The 18,165-nt window shown below is 37.0% G+C and overlaps 1 protein-coding gene across 12 annotated transcripts in view; it reads left to right on the forward strand.

Annotated features, from left to right (window-relative positions):
- HMCN1 (hemicentin 1) overlaps positions 1-18,165 on the forward strand; it is a 329,972-nt gene that overhangs the window by 232,407 nt on the left and 79,400 nt on the right. For all 12 annotated transcript variants that reach the window (XR_015798470.1, XM_088153961.1, XM_088153962.1 and 9 more), the window contains 9 exons: positions 2,029-2,142; positions 3,357-3,443; positions 8,251-8,442; positions 9,795-9,968; positions 10,563-10,676; positions 12,404-12,549; positions 13,601-13,751; positions 15,724-15,927; positions 17,039-17,152. Coding sequence is in view for 11 of the 12 variants with exons in the window: in XM_088153961.1 (XP_088010087.1) it covers positions 2,029-2,142; positions 3,357-3,443; positions 8,251-8,442; positions 9,795-9,968; positions 10,563-10,676; positions 12,404-12,549; positions 13,601-13,751; positions 15,724-15,927; positions 17,039-17,152 (1,296 nt within the window). In the remaining variant the exon portion in view is untranslated. The remainder of the gene's footprint in view (positions 1-2,028; positions 2,143-3,356; positions 3,444-8,250; positions 8,443-9,794; positions 9,969-10,562; positions 10,677-12,403; positions 12,550-13,600; positions 13,752-15,723; positions 15,928-17,038; positions 17,153-18,165) is intronic.

Genomic DNA, 18,165 nt, shown 5'->3' on the forward strand with positions numbered 1-18,165 from the left:
ATTACCTTATTTTCTCTCTGCAGATAATTACTTTCTTTGTAGAGAGCATTAGAACATGATACTGAGAACTGTTTAAATCCTAGATCATAGACTAACTTGGTTACCACTGGGTAAATGATTATTTCACAGTCGGATCTCCATACCATTTTTCTCCAAGTTACTGAGAGGCTGAAAGAAATACATTTTGGATATTGGGCCCATCCTGGTGCCTTACTGCAAATTTCATTGACTTTTTAGTGACATAACTCATACCAGTACATGGACAACACCTAAATGACATTGGCTGATTTTGGAAAAATGCTAAGTAGGATTAAGCTTGGTTAATATTTGGATAAAAGACCACCAAGGTTGAAGCTTAGATTGGGGAGATTGAAGAAAAAAAAAAGCAGAATAGCCAGTCACTACAGTACTGTGGTCCAGAAATCTGCATTGACATATCCTTATGGTCACCAGGAGTCAAGCCTGACTGAAGATAGCCTTTACCTTTTTACTAAAATGCATAGGTTGATCATCATAGGTTCTGGAGTTTTGCTTTAAAAAGCAACACATTTCATACCTGGAATGTATAAATATTGACTGATTTTTCTTAAATGCTTTATAATAAAAGTTTCTCTAGAAGACCATTGTTTTGATTAAAACACAAGAGTAAAAATATACTAATACCATACTCCAAACTGCATGATGGAGCTGGAAAACAATGAAGATGAGACTGAACCAGTGCAATATGCCGTTAATGTTAAGTTTTAGAAGTTACCAGAACATGGAATTTCCTCTTCCGAAGTGGGTAAAGCTAGAAATAAATCTGTACTTCTATCACTGGGGTAGAAGTACACCCCAAATATATCAACCTCATCAAGCATGTGGAATATAACCGCTCCAAAGAAGGTGAGATCCATATGGTTTGAGGAATTATGTGCCAACAGCCTCTCTACTGTCTACTTACCCCAGACACTTTCCAGATTATTATTATCTGTTTGATCTCAGAGCATAAAGATAATAAACTTACACATTGTTAATATATACTCTTCCTCCCTAAAAAGAAGTGACTAAGAAATCAAAGGCAAGCAGCTACAAATCATTATATGAATTACCAAAGATGTTCCAGTGCCAGAACTCGGAGGGAAATAGGTCTAAATGCAGAAATGGTCCCAAACCAGAAAATCAGTCTGGTACAACACATTTGGGCAGCCTGCTCAGGAAGGAAATATTTGTTATTGGCCTAAGATTGTTAAGATCTGGGTCCAATGGAAGATGTTTTGTGAGGGCTGATTGCACTACTTTTCCTTTAAGAAGGCTGGCCCCATGCCTTCTGTTAAGGAGGTGATGACAACTTGAACACAACTGCCTTGCTCTCAAAGCACAACTCCATTTAATAATGTAGATTCAGACAGAGTTCTGGATGCTTTCATGGATTGATTTCTATCAAGTACAGAGTCAAAGTCTCAAAAAATAAAAGGAATTTGAAAGCCTAGTATAAAAGGAATTTCCCCTTAATACATATGTACCTATTATGTATTCTCTTTAGGGTAAGGAATATTATACAAAGCAAAAGCAAGCAAAAACACCCCCCTCCAAAAAACTCCCAAATCAGTGAAATGTAGTGAAATGAGCCAAAGAAACTAAAGACAGGAGATAAAAAGAAAAGAAACCTGATTTAATCTAATTTAGAACAACACCATTCTCTACACGTCTCCATGTCTTGTTTCCACCAAGTCCATATAAATTATTTACATACTCCAGTCACTTTCCAGATGATGGAAGTGTGTCACAGTCAACCACTGAACCACTGAACCACTGAACCACTGAACCAGTACTAGTTTTTTTTCAGGCATATACAAGGAGTGAAGTGGGTTTGTCTAAGCGAAATGATCTCTGTCACTCAGTCAACTCTATATTCCACAGATCACTGAGATTTCAATAGGCTGCCAGTTATTTTCAACTTACGTTTTGTTCTGGTTCTATATTAACAATTCAAAATTGAGAGTTAGGTTTTGTTATAATATGCAGATTTATGGCTTTTCTCTTTAGGTGGCAGGATGTTACGTCTAATGCAGGTGAAAGTGGAAGATGCTGGTCATTATATCTGTGTGGTGACTAATGTAGCAGGAGAAGACAGGAAAAGCTTTGAACTTTCAGTGTTAGGTGAGTGTGTCAAAACTATTTAAAAAGCCAAAGATCAGATTTTTCTTCCTAGTTTACTGTATAGTCCCTGTGTTTAGAAATTGAAGAGAGGATTGAAAAAATAGTGTAGCCAATGGGTGGCTTTCTGAACTGGACAATATAGCTGGCAGTAGTTCCAATGTAATGCCGACAAAGATCCGCATAATCAAAGCCATGGCTTTTCCAGTAGCAATGTATGGCTGTGAGAGCTGGACCATAAAGAAAGCTGAGCACTGAAGAATTGATGCCTTTGAACTGTGGTGCTGGAGAAGATTCTTAAGAGTCCCTTGGACTGGTAGGAGGTCAAACCAGTCAATCCTAAAGAAAATCAACTGTGACTGCTCATTGGAAGGATTGATGCTGAAGTACTTTGGCCACCTAATGCAAAGAGAGGATTCTTTGGAAAAGACCCTGATGCTGGGAAAGATTGAAGGCAAAAGGAGAAGGGGACGGCCGAGGATGAGATGGTTAGATAGCATCACCGAAGCAATGAACATGAAATTGAGCAAACTCCGGGAGGCAGTGAAGGACAGGAAGGCCTGGCGCAATATGGTTCATGGGGTCACAAAGAGTCAGACACAATGACTGAATGACAACAAGTTCCAATGTAAAGCAGAAGGGTTTATAGTGCCTTGGAAAAATGATGATATCCAAAACAGGAGAACTTAGTTGTATTTTTTCCTTCCTTCTTGCAAATTCTTCAAATTTTAATAACTCTTCTTTAAATAAACCTAGTGCTCCACACAATCTTACTAGATAATCTAATTGACAATATCATAATTCCATTGAATCTAATATCATCTGTCAGGATATATCTAGAAAATTGTATTTTGTGACTTTTTCAAAAGAAAGCAACATTATCCATTCTAGGAACCAAGACAATAGGAGAAAGCATATGTAAATTATGAGTGATAATTCTCCTTTCCTTTCATCTGAAACTATCTGAAAAAGTTGTATCTTCAGCCTCAATATTTTAAATAAATGTGCTCCAGATTTCACATACTTTTGTCAAAGCCATGATATTTCTCATACGTCCACCACAACACAACATGCATACTAATACATTTTGAAGACATGGCTCCGGACAATGGAATAACATGTCTTTTGATGACTTACTGCATATGAAAATATAATCTTGTACTTCTGTATTCTTACACAATTCCTTTCTTTCTTTCTTTGTTCTGACAATATAAAAGTTCCTCCAGGCATTGTAGGAGAAAATAAACTGGAAGATGTAAAAGTGAAAGAAGGACATAGCATTATGCTGACATGTGAAGTGACAGGTAAGCCAATGATTCTGGTGATTCTTGGTTAGAGTTGCTTTGGTTGCAACACAGAGGCAGATTGATGGCCATGATATTAAGCAGTTAAACCTGCATCTCTCAATATTTCTTTCTTTTCTTTTCTCTTTAAACACTGCTTCCTGGATGGTGCAACTAGTTTATGCCACAAAGAAGTGCACAAAGTGCTAAAGCAATTGTTCTTTTCTTTTTTCAAAGAGAGAACATATGTTCTACCTGCACATAATGTTCTTCAAGGCAAGGTGATAGCCCAGTTGCTTTATGGACCAAAATTCTGTACATATAAGAGTTTTTGTCCCTTCAAGGCATTTTAGTCCATATTTTCCAGGGCTATTTTTGGAAGGACACAAGATGTTCCTAATGCTGCATTTTGAGCAGAATTGCTTTTATATACCTAGGCTTTTTTAGAGCCAAAGAAAATATCAAAGAGAAATTGGGGTGGTTGATTTTGTGCTGTTTAGCAGCTGGAAAACATAACAAAAATGTTACTTTGGCAAAATATATCTTTAGGCTCATAGACTCCAAGTACTGGAGATTCTTTACTATGACCATTTTGATGCTTTGCATTCTGCTCTAATAAAGGAAAAAGTTGCATGAACACTTTTTCATGAATTCCTCTGTTCATGTCAAATGGGAATGGTTGAAATGTTGGATTGTGTGTAGTTGCACTACCTGTTTCTCTCTTGCCACCTGAAGTATCTGTGCCTTAATAGTTTTTTTGGTAAATCTTATATGTACTTCTCTTGGTAGTTTATTTCTCATTGCATATCTTGTGTAAACACGAAAAATTTCATCCATCCCGTCCATCATCTTCTCTTTAGTTATCTCCAATGCTTCTGCCAATATTTCTGTCATTGTTTCCGCAAGATTTTCACCTTTTTCTTCCTCTATATTTTGAAATCTCAAATACTATTCTGATTTATCAATTTCCCATCCTAGTAGTTCACTCCTGCCTTTTTCGACTTCACTCAATCGGGTATCAATATCTCCAATTTTCTTATCTCTTTGTATGTCTTCATCTTCGATTTTCTTGAATCTCTCCTCATATTTTATCATCATCTGTTGTATACTTTCATATGTCTTTTCAATTCTATGCTCAATATTCTCCGTCTTCTTTCCAATCTTCTGGATTTCTTGCATAATTGCCTGCAATGTCACTTTCTTCTCTTTTTCATATTGTATCATTGTCTGGATTGAGCGTTGTCTCCCAGGTGGTGAGGAGGAAACTACTGATGTTGATGAAGTTGGGGGTACTATTTTCCTGCTCATCTTGGTGCTTGAAACTGCAGGAAAGAGAAAAGGGGGAAAGAAAAAAGGCAAAAACCACAGCTACTACTCCAAAAGATGAAAATAAAAAACAATAAAAAGGGAAAAAGGAAACAGGAAACAGGAAAAGAAGGGAAAGGGGAAAAAATCTTCAGGCACTTGTCTACCTTAATCCAGTAATATACAAATAAAAAAATAAAAAGGAAAGGAAAGAAAAAAAAAGCTAAGTCTCTTTAAAAATCCAGCTAAAGGGAGGGTAGAAAAAAAACCCTCAAACTTCTAGCAAGAAGTAAGCTACTGCCACTAAATATCCAAGGCTCTTGTGACTAAATCAAGCTTTCCACCTTAAACATTTTCAAAATCCACTTTCAACTCCGCTTTCTTATTTATAGTTGTTTGGATGGCACCTGTATAAACAGTTTATCATGCACATCCCACTATCTTTTTAGAAAGCTCCAAGTCCTTGAATATGGATAAAACAAGTCACAGTAAAAAAAACAATATATCCAAGCCTCTAGATGGCAGTGCTACTTTCTTTCATTAACTTTCTCTTCACTCCGCTTTCCCTATTTCCCAAAGCCGAAGAGAAAGAAAAAAAAAAGAAAAAAGAAAGAAAAATATGTTTCTTAAGGCACTAAAAGAAATCTTAATCCCTAAGAAGAAGCTTGAAATAAAAAATTGTTAAATATCGAAAAGAAAAGCCAGTCCAGTTGAATTAAAAACAAAAACAAAACAAAAAAACACACACACTTTGCCAAATTCAAGTCCAATAAAAAGGGAAAATTGAAAAACTAAAGATTTTTTTTTTTAAGAGGCTCGATCTCGCTGCTTAGTCCCACTTTTCTTCACTTTTAAAAATTCTCTTTAAATTACTTAGGGTGTTCTCTAAGAAAAGTTAAATAGTAAAAGTCCATCTCACCCAGTTGACACACTTTGTCTTTCTTCTTCCGTTTTGGAGCTGTCCCGGTTTTTGCAGTCTTGATGGCTGCCGCTTCTTCGCTGGTTTTAGGGACTTCTCCTGGATCAACCAGGGACTTTGTGGTGTCCCTGGGATCTACAGGACGTGCCCTATATAGTCGCCATCTCTACGGGACGGCTTGGGTCCTTCGGGACCATCCAGCACCGGAGATATCAGCTGCGATCTTGGGAGCTCAAGATCGCACACCGTACCGCCGCGACGCCAGCTCCGCCCCTCCTCTGATTTCTTATTTGTATGTCCCCTCTAGTTATAAAATATCAGTCAGTTTCATTTGTAAATCCAGTGTAACATCATTTTCCACATCATTCCTGTAGCCTGATACCTTCAAATCCATTTTCTGATCAACATTCAAATCAGCCTCAATCTCTGTTTTATCCAGTAAAATCTGTTCCTTTTCCATAACTTCTTTTGAATCCATTTTTATAATAGCAGACATTCTGAAGAGTAATTTCGGAGTGCATTTTCCCCAAATATCCTTGAATTCTTCCACAGTCAAATAGTATTGCTCCATTCTGTATTAATGGGTCTCTTCTCCTTTAATTATAATCTTTATTTGCCTCTGGTTCCCTCTAGTCAAACTTCAAAGTCCCCTTATCATGTTTTTTTTCCTAATCAAGAACAGTTTCCCATGGGAAGGTTTTTTACAGGTAGTTTCAATATGTGTGTGTGTGTGTTCAATATGTATGTGTGTGTGTGTGTGTGTGTAAAATTTTAAACAATCCATAGGAAGTATTCTTGTAATTAATTCCACAAACTTAGTTCAAGTCCATCCGGCCCCTCAATCTGTTTATAACTTTCCAAAATCAATGTTCTAGCCACCCTTTTGCTGTTTATTCAAAAATATATATATTTTAAAAAATTAAAGGCCTTAAACTTGCATGAAACTTCTTTTGTCAAGGATAGAAGGAAACTCACCCAGTGTAATGAAACTTGCCCTTCTGAAGGTTCTTAACATCCAAAAAGCCATTAACAAGCAATTTCCTAAAGTGTTTAAGAAAGGAAGTATCTGAACCCAGTGTCCTTCTGAAGGCGCTGAATCATGGCTTAGGCAAGATGACTTTCTCTTGGCTCCCAGAGCTCTAAAACCCACTGGAGACTGCTGTCTTATGGTCTCCTCATGGGGAGACACTGTATGGAGCACTTGTGGGTGATCCTGGTCCTCTCCTTGCTCTGGAGAAGAATTCCAAGGAGCCAATCCATTCACCGGTTCCTCTTTCCACTATGGTCATCGTCCTGGGTTTTGACATGTAGTTCTTGAGTGCAGACCTCACCCCCAAATTGACAGGTTGATACTCCTAGTTGCCTCAATTATATTTTTCTTTATATGATGGTAGTAATATCATAATAAATGAGCAATTGTTTGAGCATATAGGTTTTCATATTTGTATAATCCCAATTAACAGTAACCATGATTTAGCACTAGTTCTCACATACAGCTCATCTTTACATTCCTTTAGCTGTGGAAGATCTATTTTTAGTTATCTGGATCCTTGTCACATTGCCTTCATCTCATACTGGAGGCAACATAAAAGTGTCTTTAGTTTTTCTAGTTTTAAGGTGTTATTTTCCTTGTTTTCCTGACACAGTTTTGCTATAATGCAATTTAGGATGCTTCATAGGCAATGAGATTGAAGATTCAGTCAGTCTGGAATTTGCCCAGCTCCTATTGGCCACTTTAGGCTGCTGTGAGCAAGCCCCCTCCCCTCCAGTCACTGGGTACTGTCCTCCATGGCCATTTTGACTTGGGATGCAAAAGAGACTGGACATCTTGCTCTGCAGATTCATCTACCCATATAATGCTGGATGAGTGTTTTCTCAAGTATTTGTCAGGTCTTGTAAAGGGTCCTTATATACATGGGTATTGCTGTATTGAAAAGTGCTGGACATTTCCATTACTCATAATTTTAGCATTCAGATGATCAATTTAAACCAGAAAAGAGAGCTGGGTTCTGTCAGCTGTGTATTGCTGGTTCTGTCACTAATGGATGCTTTATACCTACTAGTTGAGAATGAAGCTCGCCCACTATTGTTTTGCTCCATTTCATCCTGCATCCTGCCTTCATGTCTATTAGCCCAACTGAGAGGTCATAGACATAGAGGAAGGATGCAGGGTGCAGGAGGAAGGAGCACCCCTGATACTCTTTGCAACCTGTCCACCCTGCCTGTGATGTCTTAATTGGGTTATTTCTGCATGTAAGTTTACTGCACTTTTGAAAGTGCAAGTGTGGAGGAGGGGCATGGAGTGAAGCATTTTATTTTGGCTTCAGCCTCAGTTGTCTTTGTAAATTTATGGGTAATAGCTTCTATATATGTATGTAAGTATGTATATACTATGCATGTTTATATATAGCATACACACAACACATGTACATTACCAAATGTATTGTATTCATTCATATATATATTGCCTTCTGGTTTACTCTGAGATAGGATATCACTTTGCATTTTACTTTTAAAGACTTACCAAACAAAAAAATGTAAAAGGGCCATCTTGTATTCAAGATTCAAAATTCAATTATTAATTTTGCAATTTCCCCCCCAAAGGGAATCCTGTTCCAGGAATCACTTGGCTAAAAGATGGGCAAACTCTTCTAGAGGATGATGGCCATCAGTTAATGTCTAGTGGACGCTTTCTTCAGATTACAAAAGCTGAAGTCGCTGACACAGGGAGATATACCTGTGTTGCCTCCAATACAGCTGGAGACAAAAGTAAAAGCTTCAGTGTTAATGTACTTGGTAAGATTTATTGAGTAATAAATGGAAGTGTTTGGGTTCCCAGGAAGAAGATAGATCTGTCTGGATTAAAAAACCAGTAAATGTATATACTTTTATACCTCAGCTTGCAGAGCTGTTGATAAAACTTTGGAGGGTTGGTCCTAAGGCATTGGGGAAGGGAAGTAGCATGACTGATATCAATGTGGCAAATGCCAAAAGTGTTGCCTCCAGGTCACCAAGGGCTTAGGGATTGCATACAACTCCAAGAACCTTCATATACATACGGTAGATAGACAGCATTTCGTCTGTCTGTCTGTCTGTCTGTCTGTCTGTCTGTCTGTCTGTCTGTCTATCTATCTATCTATCTATCTATCTATCTATCTATCTATCTATCTATCTATCTATCATCTCTTTCTCTCTCTCTCTCCCTATCTATCCACAAAAATTAAGGAACAAATGGGTTACTTAAACTTTGCAGCTATTGGACCATTAAAAAAGGAAAAGAAGTCTCACTCCCAAATAGGCCATCTTTGTATTATTTTTGGTATTTAAGGGATAGATGGGCACCTTGGGCCTCTGAAGGTTGAAGGTACCTATAAAACCTCACCCAAGCACCTAAATGCCACTCACCAAAGGCTCTGCATAGGGCATTTCTTCATAGCCCCCTTCAGTCTCCCATGTGTAAATGAAACAGGCTGTAAATAAAACAGGTTTAAGAAATCCACTTCCAGATGTGATGACTTAATGTTCTGTCTGATTGTGTTTCCCTTGTTCCTTGATTGGTGGATTCTCCACTTCTTTAACTCCCTGGACTTGTGAAAAAAAGAAAAGAAATAAAACTCCACAGTTTCCCCATTTTCCCTGTCATTTGGAGTAGAAGGTTCACTATTCTATCAGGGAGCTTGTTTAAAAAAAAAATCATTGTTCCATTAATGAACTTGTAAAAAAAGCCATATGTTCACCATTTCAGGAGAACTTGTAAAGAAACAATAAGAAATGTAAAAATAAGAAATAATAATAAAAAATAAATAAAGTAAGGAAAGAGTTATTTTCGGCTGGTCAAACTGAGTCAGCTCATTTGGAGGCTTCAAGGTACATCAACTCAGTTTTTTAGTTCAGGTGTGATCTCAGTGCTTCAGTGGTTTGAACTGCTGTGCTTCCACATGAAGTGCAATCTCTATGCCCAGGCCTACAAATGTCATATGTATTTTGGCCCTTAATTTGCTCAATCTGTGCCCTTGGATTAAGTTGCAGGTATATCAGATGGCTGCATATTTTCCCATAAGTAGTTCCTTTAAAAATGCAAATGATATTCACAATTATCAGAATTATTTTTTAAATGATAGTCTTTTTTTGTTTCTGAACTTGCTCAGTGTCTCCATCCATTGTGGGTGCAGATAATGATGGGGGTGCAGAAGAAGCCACGGTTATCTTAAATAACCCAACCTCCTTGGTTTGTGAGGCTTATTCATATCCACCTGCCATAGTCACTTGGCTGAAAGATGGAGCTCCCATAGAGTCAAACAAGAACATCAGGATTTTGCCAGGTAATTATTTTATTCCCTCCATGATTTAAACTAAAACACTATCTCTACTATTTTTTTTACATTCATAAGTAAGCTTTAGTATATTTTCTGAAGATGTCTGGGTAGACACTGACTAAATATATTATAATTACTATAATTGCTCAGAATAATTTTGCATATTTTGGCCTCCTGCTTGTTGAACCTATCAATATACCAAGTCTTGGGTTTTATCTTGTACTACTAACCAGATTAACAATGGCTTGAAAAATTCACCTTCCTGTATGAAGGGATAGAATTCACTTGCATATCACAGGCAGGAACCAAGGAATACAGAACTTGACAGGGCCTCTCCCTTATCAATTTCTCTCAGCACTTGGCATACTTAGAATGATAGGAATCCAGCACTGGTGCTGGAATCCAGCACTGGTTGAAAAGTATTTTATTTCTACTTCTTCCTAGTGTTCTTTCCTAAACGTCAGTTTTCACATGTTCTGAAATAAGAATAGTTCCTTCTTTCAGTATAATACCTAACTTCGTAGAGTTCCTGCTCATTTCAGAAGAAAATATACAAAGAGAACCGGGAAAAATGTAACTTGACTTTTTTTTTTTTTACAGGTGGTCGAACGCTACAAATTCTGAATGCACAGGAGGGCAACTCTGGTAGATATACTTGCATAGCTACAAATGAAGCAGGGGAAACGTTAAAACATTATGAGGTGAAAGTCTATAGTAAGTGTTGAAGCATCCTTTCTTGCTCAAATTCATTATGTATTGTTTGATTCTCTACCATCTCTTTATATACATCTCCTACCTTACTTGCATATTTTTTCAGTATGTATATACATTTCATTGTTTGTTTTGTTGCATTTATATCAGGGAGTGTGAGGCCAAATTAGATGTTTCATTGGAGATGCTATGAGAGTCTTCTATACATTTGAAGAAAGTAGTAGTAGCTATAGATTTGAGGAAAGCAAAAACTGTTTATTTCTCCTCAATAATTCATTAGGGATTTGGGGGGGGGGGTTAAGGATTCTTGTTGGCCATGCTATTCTTTATCCTGAAGTTATAAATCCCTTCCCATAGTAAAACAAGGAACACAGACTTCCTAACTGAATTAAATTAAGACACACATGAAAAGCCACTCTGTCTGATCTGTAGGCAGGACAATGGCCCAATAATACCTGCTTGGAATGGCAGGAACACTCCAAGATCTCAGGCCAAAGACTTCTTACAGAAGATGATGATGATGATGATGATGATGATGATGATGATGATGATGATAATTTATTAAACTTATATGCCACCTGATGCTTTAACAGAAGATGCAAGAGATGCAATCTTAGAATTTATGTTCGCAGAACACTGAACTACAAGTTCTCTTTCCAATATTAACTGCAATTAATTAATTAACTGGGTTTAATTAACTGCACTGAGTAAATGCAGGTACACAATGATAACATTTCAACTTAAAATGATATTAGAAAAATCAAGTATTGTTGAATGCATGATTATTAGTTGTTAAAGCTGTCTCAAATCACCCTTAGGCCATATTTTAGCAATGTGAAAGGGCATCATTCATATCATTAGACAAGCATTCCAGCTGGTGCAGATTTTAGAGATGGTTACCCCTAGAGACAGTGTCATGATTCATTTCCTTTTTGTGGAAACAGTGATATGGTTTAGGCTAGAGGTTGCTGGGCTCCAACTTCTACCAGCCCTACTCAGCTTTGGCAGTGATTGGAGATGATGGGAGTCTAGCAACACTGAGTAATAAAGATTATAGATTCCCCGTCCCTGTCATAAATAATGATGGCACCATAGGAAACGTCGCATTAGTATTGCTTTGGTTTGTTTATTCCTTTACTTTAGTAGTTTAATAATATTTTTTTTTTTAGAAACAAAGAGTTACTGAACATTTCTTGTTAATTGTATGTAATTTTAATCATCTATCAATTCTCATCCACTTGTGTGAGTTGCAAATTGGCCTAGAAATAAATGATACCAGTGTTGCCCAATACTTTGGTATCCTCATCCATCAGTTTATGTTTCCCAATGAAGAATTTGCTTATGTGAATTGACTATACAGGCCTATTTATGGTTCTGTCTAGTCTAGTGTTGTGCAAACTTGGCTACTTTAAGATGAGTGGACTTCAACTCCCAGAATTCCCCAGCCAGCCATGTTGGGGAGTTGAAGTCCACTCATCTTAAAGTGGCCAAGTTTGGACAACACTGGTCTAGTCTGTGAATCATTGCACGTGCCTAACAAGCAAATGCAACTGTTAGCTGTGTAAGTGAATAAGTGACCGCTGATGCATGTTTGCCTAAAGAGCAGGCCACTCACTTCTGATGTACTGCTGCTCACGTACAGTATGTCCTTTTTCTAACATCACTGTGGGTGTCAAAATGAGAAATGACCATTTCAGTCTGGTGGCTTTTTTTTTTTTTTTTTTTGGCAGTCCCTCCTATGATAAGCAGAGGGGATTTGTCAGGAGTGGGCTTGTCCCCTAAAGAGGTGAAGATCAGAGTGAACAACAGTCTTACCCTGGAATGTGAAGTTCATGCAATTCCTGCTGCTGGCATCAGATGGTACAAGGATGGACAGGCCAGTCATAAACTTAATTCCTTACAGCAAACCTTTTTTAGAGAAACCAGTAAGCTTCTTTACAGCATTGTCTCTTCTTCCTTTCATCAGATTTTCCCAAAACATGATGTTCCAATGCTATAGGAAGTCCTGTTCTCATTCAGCAACACACAACACAACCTGAGAATTGCAGGATGTTAAAGGATGTGTCCATAGCATTCTGCCTTGTCACTTGTAGTTTTGGACTGCTTTTCTAGATTTCAGTTCTGAAATGCAATTCTTTTCAATTCTGAAATTCTTCACTTTGCATTTCCCTATTAGCACTCCAATACTTGCAGTGTTTTTCATATTTTTGCTCTCCTTGAAGCTTTTGGTATGTGGAATGTGGTATTTGGTATTTTTGGCTGACAATATTTTATAGAAAGTAACAAGAGAGCATGTCCTCTACATATCGTAAGTTTTTCAGAACTTGTCTTTTGGTAATTTTTAGGATTCCTATAATTAACAAGTACATTAATAAGGATATTATTCTTGGTTCCGTTGGCAAAGCAGAGGAAAGTATAGTACAATTCCCTTTCAATTTTACTTTCTTGAAGGTTTTTAACTTAGGAATCAGCAAAAATGTATAACTTAGCAACCTTCTCAACTGTGGAATGGAAGCAGTAGAGAAAAAAGAATCTTAAATCTGTATATATTGCACAATTTGTGGTCCACATGCAGCTTACCAGTCAGCTGTACCCTTCTCTCTGCAGCACTGCAATAAAGGAAAGGGAAATGGATGTGCAGTAAAGGAAAGGGAAATGTATATGTCAAACACCTCTCAGACGAAGGATCCAAGTGTTCAGAAAAAGACGTTTCATATGTCATGTTGTTTTGTATGTGTTTTTAAGAATACAAATCATTTGATTTGGTGGGGGGCGGGGGGGGGGCTTCAATTTTTTTGCCAAAGCAGGCAGGACACAATGCATTGCTGGGTTTGGCTTCATTGGTCATAAACTATGCATGTCTATATACACTTTATTTGCACATTTTAGGAAATGCTCATGTATCCTTTTGGATAATTCCATCACAGCCTATTACATCAGATGATCACCTAACAATCCAAGGTGGTGGACGTATCCTTCAGATTAAGGCAACTCAGATATCTGACACTGGCCGATACAGTTGTGTTGCCTCAAATATAGCTGGCGAGGATGAGCTGGAGTTTGATGTCAGTATACAAGGTATTGTTTTGATTATTTCTGGGTGTATCTATTGAGATCAGTCTTCTCCAACCTGGTGTCTTCCAGCTGTCTGACCACAACTTCCTACTGAGAGATGAACGTTGTTGTATAAAACATATGGTCTAAATGATAGTAGAAATTCAAGGCAGAGCGTGCATCTGTGTAGTTACTATAAATTTAAAAATAGTTACTTCTACCATTAATTAGTAAAATGGATTTCTAACATGAAGATACATTGGGAGAAAAGGAGAGAAGAAAGAAGACTATGAAAATCACTTTTAAGTTTTGAATGAACATACTGACATTTTGTTGGGCCTACTGTCTCCCCAAACCTCCCACGAGTAATAGTTAGTGAGGATATCAAGTAAAAACTTTTGTCAGGCTGTCTTGAGATAGATTGGCAGCATGAACACCATCCAATTATGATTTATTAAGGAGCTGAGTTTGAGGTGTGTGCTCAAGGATAACTTTCCAACTATTTTAATGGGCCTGCTATCATAATGACTAAATGTGGGTCCAAGTTGTTTCGGACTTCTGGGGGAGGTATGATGAATTGAAGACATCTCTGCAAAAGCAGAGCTAACAACCATGGCAAAGACCAAGGAACTGGTGAGTAGACTGGTTTCTTGGATCCTGTCCAGATAAGAAGAGGATGGGAGATGTGTGCCCACATGTGCTCTGGATGGCTGCTTCTCATGAGGAGATAGCAGGACTACAGTTTTCCATGGGTTTGAGTGCTGGGAGACAACAGGATCAGCCATGTTGCTTACAACCATGGTGGAGACTTTTAAAGGATACTAAGTTTGCAAACCTCACTTTTTAATCACTTTCAGAAATTGCTCATTTACTACTTCTAAGCTATTAGAGACCTTCGGAATGACAAGTTTGAAAATGCCAAGTGAGTTTGCCTTCAATCCTGAATGAAATAAAACTTTAATTCTTTATTTAAAGCATCTGAAATAAACAGCAAAAAGCAAAATAAGATTTTGATCTTAGAAAGTTATACAGACTAAGGGTCCAGATAAAACTGGAATATTGAAACTTTTGCAATAAGGTTTTGGAATTAATTATAAAAAACAAACAGCTTCTTGTGGGAAGTAGATCCTGTTCTGGTTTTTATAAGACATAACATAAATAATCATAGAAACATAGAATTTCATGATTTCAAAAATTGGACAGTAGATGGGACTAAAGTTTTTAGGAAGAAAAAAGATATACAGGCGTGCAAGATGGTGCAGGACATTCTAACAATAAAAATACTGAAGGAGACTTTTGAAGACTGGAATCAGAAAATAGTAGCCACAATATCAACAATATTAGTAATGATGTCTGCTTCCATGGATAGACTATGTCCAAAAGACGTTATTGAAGAAATGTCAGATGTAAAACAAATTTTATCTGACAAGACAGAGATGGTATTGAAAGTGGATTTACAACTGACAGACTAAGAGAATGATTTAGAAAAGGATGTTTCACTGGATCTGCAAAAGAAATTGGCTGAGGTTTAAAATGTAAAAGGGAAATACAAATGACAAACCAAGAGAGTGACTTGGATACTTTTTTCCTACTGGATTTATAAAAGAGGCTTGTTAAAGCCTTGAAGAACTCTGTGCGATGGGATAAAGAAGAAATGAAGAGAAATCAAATCCTATGACAATATTTAAATAAACCAAAGATGAAGACTGTTAGAAGTAAAAGGAAGGAATACAAAGTTGGTTTGTTGGATCAAGGTTAAAATAAGATATGTTGTTTCTTCTGGCTACCCTTTATGGACTTTCTGCTGACACCAGGACTGAAAAGATGATGCTTTATGGATTTGTTTATAGATAAGAGATGGGATATGGGATGAAGAGATAAATGTTTGTAGCTTTAGAGAGGTTGAAGAGTCACTAAATTTGTTAATACTTGTTGTGATGACAGTTGGAAGGTTCTTGTACTTATCCATTTTTAACCTGAGGCCTATATATTAAAGTTCCTCCTAGTTTTCGAAAACCATTTGGAAGCTGGGAAGATGGAGATCTGCTAAGTAGAGGACAAGGGGGAGGAACCAAAGATGTGATTGCAAATAATCCTCTGTCTTTATACTGTGAAACTAATGCTGTGCCCCCTCCAGTACTTACATGGTATAAAGAGGGTTTTCCACTGAGTTCCAGTGATAAAGTACTGATACTTCCAGGTCTGTATTAAACAAATGAATATTTATTAATACATTTAATAAAAATATTTTTTTTTATTCTTTGGGATTTTTTCATATGCACTTTAGTGTTTTAAATCCAATATTGCATGCCCAAAGTACACCCTGCAAGCAAAGCAGCTCTGAGCCATGACTCTTGCAATAAATATTTTATTTTAAAGCAAGAATGAAATATTCTCCACACTCTGGAATGACGGTTGAGTACGGATGCTACTAACTGGCGTTATTAAAAATTCCTGGTCCAAGTATGTGTTTCTCTAAAAGCAAGTTTATTCATAAACAGGTGCTAATGAATTTCTTGGATATATCCATTCCTGTTTTGTTGTGAAGAAATTTGACTAAGCCAATTCATACCTGCTGCCTATGCTTACCACTATATTGGCAACTCAAGAAAGAGCTGTCTGAATCTGGTAGTTGTAGTAACTGAATGTAATTAGATGCTCATACAGATATTTCCTTCATATGACGATTGGTAATCATGAAATCAAGAACAGCCATCATGAAAGTTCATCGGTACAAATTATGGCCAACTATTTCCTAAAACAGTTGTAGTTATAACAACTTTATATGAGTATTCTAGGGTCTAGAACTCCTATGTCTTAATTCTAAGCAAAATTCAAGGTGATTGTTTACAATCAATCAATCAGTCAATCCTTCCATATTTGAGCCCTTCAGTGCCTTAGAAATAATTTCCTCCATTATATTTGCAGCTTGATCTCACCAAGATTAGCAGACCATATCCCCTGAGCCAAATAGTTTGTCTTCTGAATCCATATAATCTGTTTTACAGACTTATTTTCAGTGGTTATTGTACAGCCATGAAGTTTTCTGGTTCCGGACACAATGGGGATAAGAATAGTTCTAATGTAATCGTAATGTGTAATTGTATGTACTGTTTTATAATGTATAAACGTTTATACCTTCTTCCCCATATTGTAAGTTTTAAGCCTTTTTATCTACCCTAAAACTTCAGAAGTAGGTTGAAAATGTGAAGTCTATCAAGGTCCTTCTTTCTAGACATGAATCAATTATCTTAGAACAAGCCATGATCTGTGTTTAGAATGATGACAAGTTCCTTCTTATTTTACTCTAGGAGGTCATGTGTTGCAGATTCCAAGAGCTCAGAGTGAAGATGCTGGACGATATACTTGTGTGGCCATGAATGAAGCAGGAGAAGATTCTATCCAATATGATGTCCGCGTGCTTTGTGAGCTTACTTGATGTTCTTTGAGTCTGCAAAGAATACTTATTCTTCATTTAAATGGCGGGGCTCACTTGTTTTGATTCTATATAATAGAAAATAGAAAATAGCATTAATGTCTTTTATATAAAAATATAAATATTAAGATACTGAAACTACAACAAGATACATGGCAAGTAGAAGATTCTACTAACCTGGATCAGAGTTAGCCATCCACATTAGAAGTTATAATTCCAGCCACCACCTAGGACAAAGTTCTCAACCTTGGCCACTTTAAAATGAGTGGACTTCAACTCCCAGAATTTCCCAGCCAGCCATCTGGCTGAGGAATTTTGGGAGTTGAAGTCCACCATCTTAAAGTGGCCAAGGTTGAGAAACACTGGTCTAGGAGTTATGATTAAAGTTAGAGTCAATTTGACTCAATGGCTGCCCGTAGAAGCTACTTAGATTCATATTCTGGAATGGAAAGTTACTCCTTCTGAAGTTATTTGTGCACTGGGAAAGTGGAAAAGGTGACAAATATAATTTGATTACCCCTAAATTATTTAAACTGAAAATTCAGTAATGGGCTCCATTATTGGTGGCATTCATTTGTTAGTTAGTGAACTGCAGAAAGATTAGGCACCTTTGGTGATTACCCCAATGTACAAGAAAGGAGTTCTTATACATTGGGATAGTATGTTCTGCCCCTATCAACTATTATACAATCTGCTTGCAAGGTAACACAAAAAAACTTATGTGTAATATCTTTTGGGGATACTATTAGATTGGATAGAATAACATATTATTTTGGCAGAGAAATAGCTAGAATTAAGAGGAGTTCGACCATAGACCAATACCTAGTTTTATAGCATCTGGTTGAGAAAAGTAAACCTTATAGACTGAAAATTAGTATTTGACTCATTCCCAGAAATAAGTTACAAAAGAAATTAGAGCACTCCTTCATTGATAGGCAAATGTTACTGCTAATTATGCTATTGTGTGATAATATCTCTACAAAAGTTAAATTTAGGCTTCAG

The sequence above is a fragment of the Python bivittatus genome, unplaced genomic scaffold (assembly GCF_059951505.1).
Source record: "Python bivittatus isolate LINGU-HERP-01145 unplaced genomic scaffold, Pbiv_v1 ctg000700_np1212, whole genome shotgun sequence".
Lineage (NCBI taxonomy): Eukaryota > Metazoa > Chordata > Lepidosauria > Squamata > Pythonidae > Python > Python bivittatus.